At 29.3% G+C, this 15,070-nt stretch overlaps 1 protein-coding gene across 1 annotated transcript; it reads right to left on the bottom strand.

Annotated features, from left to right (window-relative positions):
- Positions 1-5,227: 5,227 nt before the first annotated feature.
- Positions 5,228-15,057, bottom strand: LOC107438931 (stromal antigen). The gene is made up of 4 exons (XM_043046554.2): positions 12,812-15,057; positions 11,551-12,097; positions 8,553-8,927; positions 5,228-5,962 (listed from the first exon to the last, which is right to left on the bottom strand). The coding sequence occupies exons 1-4, from the start codon at positions 14,755-14,757 to the stop codon at positions 5,558-5,560; spliced, it is 3,273 nt and encodes a 1,090-aa protein (XP_042902488.1). The 5' UTR covers positions 14,758-15,057; the 3' UTR covers positions 5,228-5,557.
- Positions 15,058-15,070: the final 13 nt, after the last annotated feature.

Raw genomic sequence — 15,070 nt, 5'->3', positions numbered from 1 at the left:
GTTTTGTGTAGTTCTATACTGAATTAATAATTTTATCCGTATTACTTTAGCCCAAATATCATTATTCACAATTATTTTGCCAATGCTAGTATTAGTAATTAATCAGAAAGTGTTATAGTCATCATGTTCTCTTCATCATTTTGTCCATATGTTCATATAAAATCCAATATTCTCCTATCTGACCGAAGTTTCATGTTAAGTAAATTTTTAACTACTGAAATCACTTTTTTTTAATTGTTGAAATGTATGTTCATTATTACAAAAAAATAACTTTATGTAAACACAATAGCTTTATATATGTATTTAGAATTGTGCATATTCTTGTCTTAAAAGTTATTATGTCTACATAAAGTTACTTTTCGTAATTACGAACTTAAATTGTAACATTTATGTATTTATAGTTAAAAAAAAGTTTGGAAATGGTCAAATATATCAAGAAAGTAGACATCTAATCGAAAAAGTGAAAATAGTCACTTTCAATATTTTTTTAAAAAGCTATCTAATGATACAAAACTTGATCTTTCACACAAGATTTTAGAGTTGCCCCCTAGAATGGTTGGAGGTGAAGATAGAGTTTAAAATCATTGGATAGCTTTTACTAAAATATTTAATGTGACTATTTTTACTTTTTTGATAGATGTTTTACTGTTTTCAAGATATTTTACTCTCTTGCAATTTTTTTACAACCTGTGTATTTATATTTTTCTAATATTATTTATTCTCTGTGTGTCTTACGTACTGTCAATGGTTATACTAATTAGATAACTGTGAATGTTAAAACGTACTTTTGATTTCTTTTTAAATCATTTCAATGTTCTTTATAATCAGTCTGTGTATGTGATTTATACTTTACATTCTGTGCATGTTTTAACTATCGAAATGACTGTACCTTATTCAACTTATTCCATATATCACACTTAACATATTATTGACCAGCAGTTTTATGTGAAAGCTTTTTGTGCCCCACTAATAATACGCTACTGAATGTGAGCAGTCATGGCTATTTAACCCTCTTAACTTAAATGCCTGAGATAACTCTGCCCAAAATTATACATTTTAGAAAGAATGTAATAAAATTAAACACAATAGTAACAAATAGAAGAAGTTAATGTTTGTTTAGTTGGAAATGTAAGATTTTGAAAATTTAAGGAAATTCCTTATTAAAAAATGTCAAAAGATTTTTGAAGAACTGAAATTCATAAGTATGTATATACATATAAAATAATCTACATTTCGAATAAATAAGCAAAACCAGAACAATAGATTTCAATTCAGGGTGGCCACTCAAACCAGATTTCAAATTTCCCTGATTTTTCCAGGTTTTCCAGATAAAAATCTTAAAATTTCCAGGTTTTTGTTTCTTTTTTCTTGTAAAGTNAAAATTTTCTTAAAATACAGAGAACTGAAATTCATAAGTATGTGTATACATATAAAATAATCTACATTTTTAATAAATAAGCAAAACCAGAACAATAGATGTCAATTATTATATATATACAATGAAATTCTTCACTTCTATGAAACATCATAGAATTTGGGTTCTTTAATTCAATATTCCTTTAAATCAACATCTGTTAATCAGAAAAAATTTTGTAATTGTAATGATTATGTCAAGAACATGTAAATGCAAGGTATTTCTAATGCTTGTTAACCAACACTGTCTCAATAATTTAACATTCTCTTGTTAACAATATAATGATAACCCTATATCACATAACAGTTCAAATTGGAAAATGTTTTTATCTCTCTTAAGTCTTATATTTTAAAAAATTTGATATAAATATTAGGATCTGACAACATCTAGTCGCTTTCTTATTTTATATTTTTGTACCCTTGGACATCAAGGCAAGCATGAACTCATAAAATGGAGATCTGGAGCAAGATTAATACGTTTTTCTATAAAATAAAAAGTTGTTAATTAAAGTGAAAAAAAAATGAAATAAATCCTGAAAAAAGCACTTAAAATTGTAATTACTTTTGAATAAATTGAAATTTTATGAGGAAAAAAACTCACATTAAATTCGTGAATGAAAATGGCTCTTTCAGTCTGTCAAATTTTAACTTTGTTGTTAAAAATTTAATGGGCTGTTGATCATCCTACATCAGGGGTGGGCAAACTTTTTTGGTCGAGGGCAAAAAATCGAGAGAAAAAAGTTTAGTGGGCCAGGTAAAAACATCTAAAGTAAAAATAAAAAAACAATATACAAGTTTTAATTTAAATATTTAATGGGATTAATAAAATTGCAATTTCATTTTTAAAAGTTCCTTATTGAGGTTCCAAGTGAGATGTATTTATATTAAGGTACGAAGCCAACTGTTTGTCTACTTCTGAAATGATTTTTTCTAAGGTTCATAGTTGAAAACACTTGTTCACTTACATAAGATGAAGCAAAAATAGCACTGACTTTCTGGGCATGAAATATTAAGTTTGGGAAACTAGCTTTTGGTAATGATTTGTAAAACTCATACTTTGGAATACTTAGTAACAACTGCTTCAGATGGCTGCTCTATAAAGAACTTTTGCTTTCAACATTTTACCAATTGAAGCTGTCTGAGCTAACTATTTTCATCAATTGATGTTTTGTAAAGCAAAAATAGAGGAAATAAATGGTCATCAGTAATTTTTTAAAAAAAGAAATAACAAAAATGGCTTTAAACAAAGTTATAAAATGAAAAGTAGACAAGAAAATGAATGTATATTGTTTGTATCCGCCACAAATTGGCAAGTTAAACTTCTACCCGCGAGCCGGATGAAACCTTCTGGCGGGCCGTAGTTTGCCCATCCCTGTCCCATGTGCTCTTTTTTTTACTACAAGTTTAACAGTAGATAATTCTTGAACTAATTAATTGAATAATTATTTTTTTATTACTCATCTTACTCCCTATACATTTTTCTAAGTCTTATGATTTTTGTGTCACCAAGCAGAATGTATCGTTAAGTGTAAGGCCCAAATTACAGCAGCTATTATGATTTTTCAGTATAGAGAGAAATAATTTTTTAAACAAGTGAAACATATCGAAGAACAATTTCTATCTGTATAATAAAGTTTGAAGAAAAACATAATTTTAGTTTGGAACCCATAAAATGAAAATCATATGGATGAATTGGAAAACATCATTTCCTATAATATTTTGGGGAAAAAGCTTCCTATAATAATTTGGGAGAATATTGCAGAATTCTTTTTAAAATACTTTGTTAACCAATACACACTCATCAATACAATGGTGTTCATGCAATTAAAGCAGATGTCATATGGATTTTTAATGGTATTTTCCATGAATCAAATGCAGTAAATAAAATTGCATTCCTAGATAACTTTTTTCATACTTCAGCAAACCACTTTATAACATATCATAATAGCACAGCATTTAGAATAAGCATATGTACCACACTTAGAAACAATGAAAGACATATGTACTTCATTTCTCTCATTTAATGTATGCATGCATTTTTTAAAATGTAAAGTATTTTGTATCCAAATAGCATTTAAAAAACTAATGATGGCAGCTATTGTACTTAATTACAAAATATATCAATTTTAACAATTTATGGTAAAAAGTTGTTTTTTAACTGGATTATTTTACAACACCAAAACATTTTCAACTTGGAAGTGTTTTCATTTTATGTACATAAATCATTAAAATTTCAATATTCATAAAGCGTCTCTAATTTTAATGTATTCCATCACCATATATTTTGTAAAAATGGAAAATAGAATTTTTATCTGCAGTGTTTTATGTAAAAAATTTATGTCTATTGTATAGTTCATTTACAGAATTTACTTTATTAAATGTTTTATTATAATCAATATGTATTTAACTTGTTATTATTACCTGGCTCTAGATTTTTTTCTAATCTAATTAATTATAAAGATAGTTAAAAACTAAAATGATTTGCAGCATGTAAAAAAGTTTTGATTTCTTATATATTGATGATAAACAAAAGAAAAATAACAACAATGCAAATTAGCTTTGCATTTTTAAAGTTGAAACTTTCAGGCTTAAAGAAATAATTTGTTTTTAGTTTTTGTGTTACAAATTGTAGTAAAGCTGTAGTTTAAAATATTAAAGCCAATTTTGTTATAGAAAGTGTGACTCTGAAGGTTTCCTGTAATTAAAATTAGGGAACAGCTTCCCTAACAGTCAGACATTCCAGATCTGCGGAATCAATCGTGATATAATTAAAATGCTGAAATTTGGAGCTTGGAGACCATCCACAAAATGTACAAAAGCTTCCAAGGTATTTTATCTATTGTAACCAATTTGTTGTTTCAAAATTTTTAAGAAACCATGTATGATAATAAAAAGAAGAAAAAAACAACTCCATTAAATAAATTTTCTTAGGGGTGAATTGGGGGACATATACTTATTTACTATTTTTAGATGATGAAATCAAACCTTGTATGAAAGAGATTAGTGGTTCCTAAAAATAAAACTGAGATCTCTTAGTTCAGTTTATTTAAAACAATTTTAACTTGATTAACAATTCATTAATTATATAATTTTCATTAATTATAGAATTTGTGAAAACCATCCTTAGAATTAATAGATACACCAGAAAGTTATTTACGAATCATCTTTATCCAAAAAAAAAATAAAAAATTATAATAATCTTATTTTAAGACTAAACAGATTTAAGCAATATTTTATAACTTACATTAATCCCAACAATATTCTTAAAAATCAGAAATTTCACCAATTTCAAAATATCACTCAAAATTTTTTTTTCTACTCAGATCTTCAAATAAATTAAAAAGAAAATATTAAAAAAGTTAGTCATTTTTAAATTCTCAGTCTAGCACTGTCTTCGTTGTGCAAAATCTCAAGAGAATTCTTTACACAGTTCTTTACATTTGATGGGTTGATAAAAAAATTTCTACTGACTTTCCACTTGCTGAGGAGATTTCGTAGTCTTGTATAAAAAATATCCAGCTTATTAAATACAGTTAGTTACTAAAAATCGCTTTCATTTTGTTGATCAACAAAATAGATTAAAAGTATTTTAAATATTATTTTCACTTTATATTATTCAAAAATAGTGACTGTTCTCTAAACTATAAAACAAGCACTTTTCACTGTGTTTTTTTTTAATGCATATTAGATTTAATTTTTATTTAAGTAAACTTTACTTACTATATTATTATGTTCCTAAACTGCTTATGAAATATAAGTAAAATGTTTTCTATTCAGTAATAAAAATACATGTACACAGAATTGACAAGAGAAGTATAACTACAAATATATTTATTAGATAGACCTTAAAAATTTTCTTAAAATACAGGTAGAAAAACCGAAACTGTTTTTCTTATAAAATTTAAATAATTTTTGCTTTTGTATGCATAGGCAATAATAAACCTCAATATATATGCGTAAAAATGTGATAGTAATGATAAAAACAATGAGATAAATGAAAATACACAATATTTTAAAACTTTCTGTTGAGAAACAACCTAAGTAAAAAATCTATAGAAGTATAGGAAGAAAAAATCAAAAATACAAGATAGAATTTTTTTTCTTTAATATGAATAGTAACATAATTATAAAATTAAAATAATAATTAATTTTCAGAACCACGATCAGAGTCCTGATCCATGTTACCATCATCTTCCATATTTCTCGGGTCATCATCTTCTCGAAGGCGTTTTCTCCCACGATATTGTCTCCCAGGCGCTCTTGGAGGAGGCTGTTCAGCTTCACCATGAACTAAGCTGTTACGATAAAAAATGAGAGGTTGCCAATCTTCAGAACGTGTACCGGGCATACTGGCCTGGATATGACGATCTAAATAGTTTAAAACTACTTTTTTGTCTAGTTTCATCAGTTTATTAGTAAACTCTGTAAGGATCTCCAAAAATGCCAAATTAGGTGGAGGACCAAGTGGATCATTAGGATTTGAAATTGGTGTTACAGTGAATAAAATGCCTTCACGATGTAAAGCCGCAACAGCATCTCGATTCTTAACCTGCAAAATATATAGGTATAAATAAATGACCAAAGAAATTTCAAATAAAAAAAAAGTTATCCAATGTTCATATCAAACAAGTACTATTGAAATGTTACATTATGTAATTATTAATGTACTCTAGGGATGCACAACCTAAGCCCCGACACCACCTGCACATAATGGAAAACAATATTTCTTTTTGAAAAATAAAAAAAGTTGGACATTTTGAATTGTACATTCGAGTCATCACACTTTTAAACAATATCAAAATATACAGATTTTGTTGTAAATCTGAGAGGTTTTACGATCGCATTTTCCGTGGTTATTACTACAGACTTCCACATAGTTTAAAAAATCTTAATATTTTTTATTCGTTATTATTCTGAAAAGAAAATTTCATAAAAGTTATTACTTTTTGTCAGGCTCTTTTGTCCATTTTATCCATTTAGCAGTCATTGTAGGATTTCCAAATTTTTTAAAATCTGGATATTTTTAATACAATGCAATTAAGACTCGTAAGTTACAAATCGTGCATTTTAATAAACACTTTTGGCATGCTTTATTTGCACCAACGTCATTGTGAATCCAAGCTATTTTTCTAGTGATTTTAAGTTATTTTCAGATTTTTTTTTAAATCATTCTTTCAGCAGTTATTGCTATGTTTTTCTATGTGATTTTTTTTTAAATCCAAATTTTTTAATAAGATATAACGACCCAGTTTTGAATAGTGTTGACATTCTTAAAATTTTTTATAATTCACAAGATATTAATGACCCAAAAATTACAAATATATTCATATCTAAGGGTTGAATCTTATTTTGAACTATACAGGGATGAGATTTTTCCGCTTTTTTTCACTTTTNTTATAATTCACAAGATATTAATGTCCTAAAAATTACAAATATATTCATATCTAAGGGTTGAATCTTATTTTGAGCTATAATGTGCTTCAAATTTAATTTTTATTTTGAAAAGAATCAGTTAATCAACCTTCAGTCTTGAATGAGCTTTAATCTTTAAAAGCATTTAATTTTAAGCAAATTTATTACTAAGTTGATTGATAAAAAGTTATTATTCTCTAAAACACTTAGTTTAATATGAAAAGTGCTGTAAAGGCAGTCAACGTAACTAAATACTTGGACATGTGGTCCTTCATTGAACAACCAGCCGTACAAGGGGCCCTTCACTCAAAAAGATAATACACCCTTAATGTACTCACAGAAAATGGTAACTACTGATTCATTTTTAATTTTCCCAAAATTAAATTTTATTTAAGACATAACTCTCACAGCATGAATGACTTAATTGTTAATTCTTCTTTAAACTCTCGGCTTCTTACTTTTATTGCTTGTATATAATATAACAAACATAATTATGAATGTATTTTAACAAAGGAACAAAAACAAATCTCTTAAATTAGAGATAACATGATAGTACACTATACATAACTGATAATAAAAATATCACTACTAGGGGTGCACAACCTTATTGATTCAAGGGCCACTAGCACAGCAGGTTGACTAACGAAAGGCTACGCACATGTTTAGTTATTTTTAGAGAAACGTTAGTGTTCAACATGTTTTTTTATCAACAAAATTTTTTAATTTGCAGAAAATTAAATACTCTTAATTATTAAAATTCAAAAATAAAAAAACTCATATTTTAAAAAAAAAAAATTTATCAATATATATATGTATATATAGGGGAAAATATAAATTCTAACAAACAAAAAAAACTCTAATGCTCACAGAATGAAAATGTAAAAATAATATTAATACTTATTTTAATTGAAGAAAATTACTAATTAAACAAAAGGTTTAAACAAGAACCAAAATTTAAAACAAAAGCATTATAGTACAAAAATAAGATTCAATATTTATTTGGTATGAATTTTAAAAAGAAAACATTTTCGTTTTTTCCGAAAAAAAAATCACATAGGCTACAGAAAACTAATAAAATTACAAGCAGCGAGCAGTTTAAAAATTTGCATTTTCCTCCAGTTTTTAAATTTTTCAGGTAGCAATAACGTATCAAAATATCGAGATTTTAAATACCATGTACAAAAGCATGGCACTCACTGCCGAAGAAACTACAGTAACGCGAAAAAAATAACTTAGATTTGCGATTAAATATGCACAAATATATAGTATCAAAGGGTTATGAATTCAAATGGTGCTATTAGAAACTCCTGTGTCGTAATAACATCACAGTTAAAGTAACGAAATTGTCCAAGTCATGTAGTAAAACATCACAATTATTTGAAGAAGAAAAAAGCAATTTTCAAAAAGAAATCAGCATAAATAAAGTACATCAATAAGTAATTATTTAAGTAAGTGACTTAAAACTCGCATGTCGTAAAAAACATCTGAATTTTTAAAATACGGGAGAGTGCATTGCAAGGAATGCCGAAAAAATTATTGAAAAATAATAGGTATTTATGATGAAATTGACAAAAGCAAAGCACATTAAAAAGTGAGTATTTAAATGTATGATTTGAAACTCTTTTGTCGTAACAGTATCTTGTGTCATTCTAATTAATGCTATTACAAATATCCTTAAATAATTTGAAAAAAATAAATAAAAAGTGTATATAATAAAAACATATTACCTGATCTAAACCAAAGGATAATGCAAATCTCTTGGCCAATTCTCGGATAGCAATGAAACTTTCTTCTTGGCGATTTATTTGACCATTAGGTGCACAATTTCTGAGATCCACGAACAAAGAAGTCAAAGACTTTGCCATAGTTTTTGCACAATTCACTTTGTTTATTTCTCTGGCTTTACCTAATGTAGCCTTAATAATATCACCATAATCATTATAGAACTTAACATAATGCTTGAATATGTCAGCAGCTTGTTTCACACTTATAATATTGTAAACAATTAATTTACAGAACGATGCCAAGAAATTCCTTCTTTTATGAAGCTCTTCAATTTTTGTGTGTTCATCTTGATCATCATCTTCATCTTCAATAAAAACCTAAACGAAAGATAGAATTATGTTTATGTAGTACAGTACAGGACTTGTAAAAGATATTTGGGGCATATATATCTGTCAAACAGGAAAGTGGAGACGGGTTCCAAAAACTGTTATACTATTATTAATGCTGTTTTGGTTGTACAGTCGGACCTCAATAATTTGACACTTGCTTAATTCGTCACTACGGTTATTTCGACATTTTTTTTTCAAGTCCCGATTGATTTGCATTGGATTCAGTGTTAACAAACTCCGTTTAATGCGTCATGGGGAAATTATAAACTCTGGATAAAATGACACTTTAAAGAATGTTTTCACTGGGAAATTGCTTTTCTCCAGTCAACTTTTGCGGAAATTTCCACTGGGCTAATTTTGGCACTAGGCAACTGGTTCTTGGAATTCGGACACTGGAAGCGTTTTTCCCCTGCCCTTTTGTCTCACCCCTCCTTCCACCACCTACGAGGAGGGGGGGAAAGAGGTGGCAATAAACGAGCATCTTGGAATGCGTGCCTTTTCTTCTCTCTCCTGCAAAACTTAGTACGGCATAGCGGTGCGGTCTTGAGTCTCTCTAGTCTTTAGTTCAGTGCCATGGCGAGTAAACTTGGATACAAATCTTGGACATTGGATGAAAAGCTCCAAATGATAAGAGAATTTGGGCAATCTGGAATATCTAAGGCTGCTTTTGCAAAACGGAAAGGAGTCCCTCGCACAACATTCATTGCCATTTGGTCCTTAAAAGATAAAATTGAAAGTTGTCTGCGTGTTCAGGATGGCGAGAAAGAATGCGTATTTCGACCTTCGAAGACGTTGAAAATGCCCTTGTTAAATGGTTTAGAATGGCCCGAGTTTTAATTGAATTGTTTTAATGCAAATTCTTTAATGTTTTTTTTATTTTAAGAAATTTAAATATCGCTGCTGTATGTAATAATTGTTAATTTATGAGTATTTTCCTATTTTTTTGAAAAACAATGCAACTTTGGTTTATTCGTCAGTTTTTCAGAGGTACCGAGAGTGTTGAATTAACGTGGTTCGACTGTATTAGGTTTCTTATGCAGAAGTACTTGGAAACAGTACTAAATTTTTTAAGCATCTTTTAATTTACTTCAATATAAAAACATTTTTTTCTTTAACTTTTGGATACCTTAATTGAAGCTTTTTATATAAACAACATTACAATAATTTTTTTCTCAGACTTTTAGCAGCTAATTCAGTGCAATGAACGTCTACTTTGATGACATGGATCTTGGCTTAATTATTATGATAAAGGCTGGATGCTAGATTTGTTAAATGTTACGTTTTAATATTATTTTGCTTAAAATGATAAAACAAAAATCTCATTATAGTAAAAACATTAAACTTGTTTGTGGCACAAATAAGGGAGAGTCAAAAATGAAAAACAGTTTAAATCAATAAAAATAGTTCAGTATCAACAAAGAAATGACCACGAAGTTTAAAAAATAACATAAAGTGTTGTTGAAATTTAAGGGTGAAGATTTTTATGAAGCAATGGACACGAAAAAGCTCCAAATTGATAAAACCATTACCAATTGCAGACTTTATTATACCCTTTTTCTTTTTTTATACAATAAATAAGTGTAAAATACAATCTTTGGAAAATGAACTTTTATTTGTAATAGAAAATATTATATTGCAATGCGTAAACTTAACTTTTCATTGCAACTCTTTAGCGGAAGTGTGAAATTTATGTGTAACTTGCATCGAAAAAATGAGAATCCGATACTAGGTAGACTTTTTCAACCAGTAAATTTCTTATAAGTTTCTCAATATTATTTATTAAATTTACATTATTGTGCATTACCCGGTGGCAGAATCGCAGCTACACGACAACACTGTCGCAGAACGTTACAGAGTTCTTGCAGAAAGATTTTTCTTTTGAAAAGTAAACAATTTTCTTTTTCTTTTCTACAGAAATTTAGACAAATTTAAATTTTGCTTTAGATAATCACTTTTTGACGAACTCAATTTAGGCCCGAAGTATCGCAAATAGATGTAATTTTCCGATTTAATTTTCAGCAGTTACTGATATTAATTTTCACATGGTTTTTAAATATCCCAATATATTTCAACAATATGGAAAATTCGAATTGTGTATTTGAGTTTTCCTTTTTCAAGGCAATGATTCTATCGAGCAGTTATTGCTTTTGATGTCTCCATAGTTTTTAAATTCGATATTTTTTATTACAACAACCTAACCTCGCATTTGAGAAATCCCTTTTTGAGGAGTCCAATTAACATGATTTCGTCGTCAATCGTTTTTTCGGCAACGGATTTACAAAATGCGAAGAAGGAAATAAATAGTGCGTTTACTCCCCAACGAAATACAAGAATAAAAAATTGTTACATGTTCAATCATAAAAAAATTATAATAGTTTTCTTTTGTAAACACAGCACTTTTGTTATTTTAAACTGGTAACATATATGTTTGCTATTATTAACACTAAAAATACCAACACTTTTCAATACAATAAAATGCAACATACAAAAACCAGTCTTTTGACTGGATACGGTATGTTTAGCATTAAAAGTATCTTGCAAAAAAATATTAGTGCTAGAAGTTTGTTAACCAATACACACTTATAACCAATTAAATTTTTCAAAAAAATACCTTTTTTTGGACAAATAAACTGAGTTGATTCTGCAAAGACTTATCAGGTTCATAAACCAAGGGAGTCAGACCAGAATTTTCAGCGAGTTGTTTACAAAACACTATAAGCAAATCACAGATGATAACAAATGCATGTTCTTCTAAAGTATCAGATTGATGGTTTAGCAGATCTCGCATCGTTTCAACAAAATCTTTCAGTCTATTTTGAAGACTGGCAACAGCAACTGGCAAAGGACTTGTGTCATCTAAAACAGCCAGATCCCACATAATACCCATTGAGCAACAAGACATAGCATACTTTACAACTTCTTCAGGTAAACCTTTCTCAAGAAGAGCACCTTTAACCCAAAAATCATAAATTTTATCCCAAATACTCCAGGGTCCAAGATTGTGACAGCTATAGAAAATAGACACTTTCTTCATAGCGGATGTTACGATGTAAATTTCATCTTCATCTACTTCAGCTCCAGCTTGCAAGAAATCATTTGAGGCTTGGTTATATTTATGTACCAAGGAATCAACTAAAGTCCCCCTAGCAACAGCACACCTAATAGAAGAAAAACAAACTTTAATAAAATATGGAAAAATACTCATTGTGAATTATAATTAGATAAAACAGAATACTTAAACTAGAAGTAAAAAAATTGCTATATCCTGGTGTTATTTCAGGTTTATTAACCATTGATAATATTCTCTACACTGTTTATCCAAATAGCATATTATTAACAATAACCAAAGAAGCTACAGTAAAAATAAAAATCTAAAAAAATTTATTTATTGCATAAAAAACTTTATTTTTCTTTATCCAACAACTTAAATACATTTTTAAAAAAATTTACTGTTTCTTCATTGTATCTGTAACTTACAACAACTAAACAGGATGTATGTTCAAATTACAACATATTCAAAGCAAGACAGGGATCACTATCTATAAGATCCAACCAGCTTAATTTGATGACACTTCTTTGGTTAAAAGAGAGTGAAAGAAATAATATGAAATATACATCATATAAATTATGTAAGAAAAGACCACAATTTGTCCTAACAAATAAAACTAATACTGTCATCAAAAAATTCTTTTCTAGATATAATTTTCAATCATGTTCACATAAAAAAATCCCAAGTTTTGCAACTCAGGACAGAAGAGGAAATTAACAACTTAGAAACTTAATTAAAAAGTTTATAAAATGTTATGAAGTTTTTTCCAATCTTTCTTTATTTTCTTGAAGAAAATTAATTCTACACTAAACTTAATAATTACCTTGAATGAATTGCAAGTTCTTCGTTACATAAAAATTCATAAGTTTTAGCACAGGCTTCTAAGACGTCAGTGTCATTGTGACGTTCAACAATTTCATGAATTAACTTCAACAAACTGTCTAAATTCTTTTCTTGTCGACTTGTAGTATATATTTCTAATTCAAAGTATTGAGGTATGAGCATCAGATTTGCAATTTTTTCAGCATCAGCAAGAAATTTTGCTAACAACGATGGCAAAGTCATAATGAAATGCTCTGTCAACTTTATGCGATCATCTGAAACTTGTTTTAACTCTTTTACAGAAGGTTGTTTCCGATTTGGGCCCCTTCCAACAGGAGGTTCTCCTGTTGCAGCCTGTTTAACACAGCAAACCATAATTTCTATCAAAGATGTTTCTTGGCGATCATCAAGCGGTTCTTCTTGAGCTCCAGGTTCTTCTAAAAGCAAATCTGTCATACACTCCCAATCTTTCATCATCGGATTGCTTTCGATTAAACTATCAACTAAATATGCACCATGTTCATGAAGTTCACTTTCAATGAAAAACTGCACTAAATCTCTAATCAATGGAGTATTTATAGAACGTTTCTTTCCACGTTTAGTTCTTAGACCTTGGACAGCTTCTTCATCGGGTTGAAATAATCGTTCATTTAAAAATTCACCAGCTGCTTGGGCAACTGCTCTATGAGATGAATACACTAGTTCATACACATGCTCACAATCTTTATCAGTTAATATTTCTCTATGATATTTATGTATACTTATCACTAATTTCACAGCATGAACAGCTACATCATATTCCTTATCTAAGGTCATAGCCACAATACGATCTTTAAATTTGTTGGTAAATAATTCCATTTTGCTTGTTAATTCTTCAGCGCCATAAAGAGGAAGTAGAGCCTGCAAACACTTCAAACGCACATCACCCACTTTGTCATGAAGGGTCCAACCTATGTACTTTAAGTAACTGTCATCCAAGAAATGTTGATGGAATTTCTTCATCCATTGGCCAATCTCATACATGCAAATAGAACGAATTTCTGGCAATGTATCTCGATATCTATGCACGAACACACTTTTAAACATGTAAGTAAGCATGTTTTTTATTTCTTCCATGTTTTCTTCTAGCTCTTGACGTTTGCTTAACAGCATTTCAAGTCTTTCAGTGGCTCTCTTATCCCGATTCTTTTGACGCTCAGCTTCATACTGACGCTGTGTGTTATCAAGATTTATACTAAGATTTAAAGCAACATCAACTAAAGCAGTCATAAGTTTCATAGCAGCCAAGGTTGCCGTATGGCGAAACGCTCGAACTTGAGAATCTGACAGACCAGTAAGCAAAGATATAACATTATCCATTAAATACTGATCGTATATAATGCTGTATTGGCACTGACGTACCATTACTTGAACAAACTCACAAAAATTGGTGCGAAATTTCTTCCACTGAGGACCACTCATAATCAGTGGATAATCACCACTTTCTTCTTCGAATTCTTCAGTCATTTTCCTAATGATCTGAGCGTGTTCCATAGTAGCTTGCATTTGGGGAGTAATACGTCCTTTGCAACCAGCACATTGAATAAAAAATTGCATCAAATCAAGTAGAGCAATATCACGATCTTGTTTATAAGCTTCAATCCAATCATCAACAACACACTGCAGTGCACTACGGCCTTGTTTAACGACTTCGAACAAGCTATTAGGATCGTCTGTTGGGGAATCTTGAATAGCCCTCCGGCCAGCCCCTCTACCACGACCTCGACCGCCTCCTCTACCTCTTCCAGCAACTCGTCTTCTTTTATTTCTGATACCTCTGAAGCCAGTCTCTTCAAAATCTATAGCATCATGTTCGTGAAGATCAGCAGGAAATATATCATCCGCGTCTACTTCAATATTTTGCTGATCACAGTCATCTTCACTTAACCTACCCCTTTTTCGAGCCATATTCTTGATTTTTTTAAGTCACTTAAATCGAAGAATATTCCTTTTAAAAATATTTTAGTCAAACTATCAAAAGTTCCACAACCCCGCCATTTTAACGTAAACACAAACAGTCGACATAAAAAAACAGGAAGATTTTCTGTTAAAAACCTCAGAACACCACTTAAAAAAGGGAGAACAAACCGTTGTCACAGTTGTTGTCCAAAATAAACAACTTCAAAGTAAAATCTGAAACTAGCAATAAATATTTTCAACTTTTAAAACTTTCTAACCTATATCCTTTTTACGATCGCTCAACTGTAAAAAACCGTACAGA

Source organism: Parasteatoda tepidariorum, chromosome 9 (genome assembly GCF_043381705.1).
Source record: "Parasteatoda tepidariorum isolate YZ-2023 chromosome 9, CAS_Ptep_4.0, whole genome shotgun sequence".
In the NCBI taxonomy this organism is placed as follows: domain Eukaryota; kingdom Metazoa; phylum Arthropoda; class Arachnida; order Araneae; family Theridiidae; genus Parasteatoda; species Parasteatoda tepidariorum.
Note: the sequence above shows the minus strand (reverse complement) of the source record. Positions and strands in the feature narration are given on the sequence as shown.

Excerpts from the sequence above, each read along its gene's own strand:
- LOC107438931 (XM_043046554.2), bottom strand. The coding sequence starts at position 14,757 with ATGGCTCGAAAAAGGGGTAGGTTAAGTGAAGATGACTGTGATCAGCAA. Across the intron at positions 12,098-12,811 it reads GAACTTGCAATTCATTCAAG|GTGTGCTGTTGCTAGGGGGA; the intron begins GTAATTATTAAG and ends TTCTTCTATTAG. Across the intron at positions 8,928-11,550 it reads GTTTATTTGTCCAAAAAAAG|GTTTTTATTGAAGATGAAGA; the intron begins GTATTTTTTTGA and ends TCTTTCGTTTAG.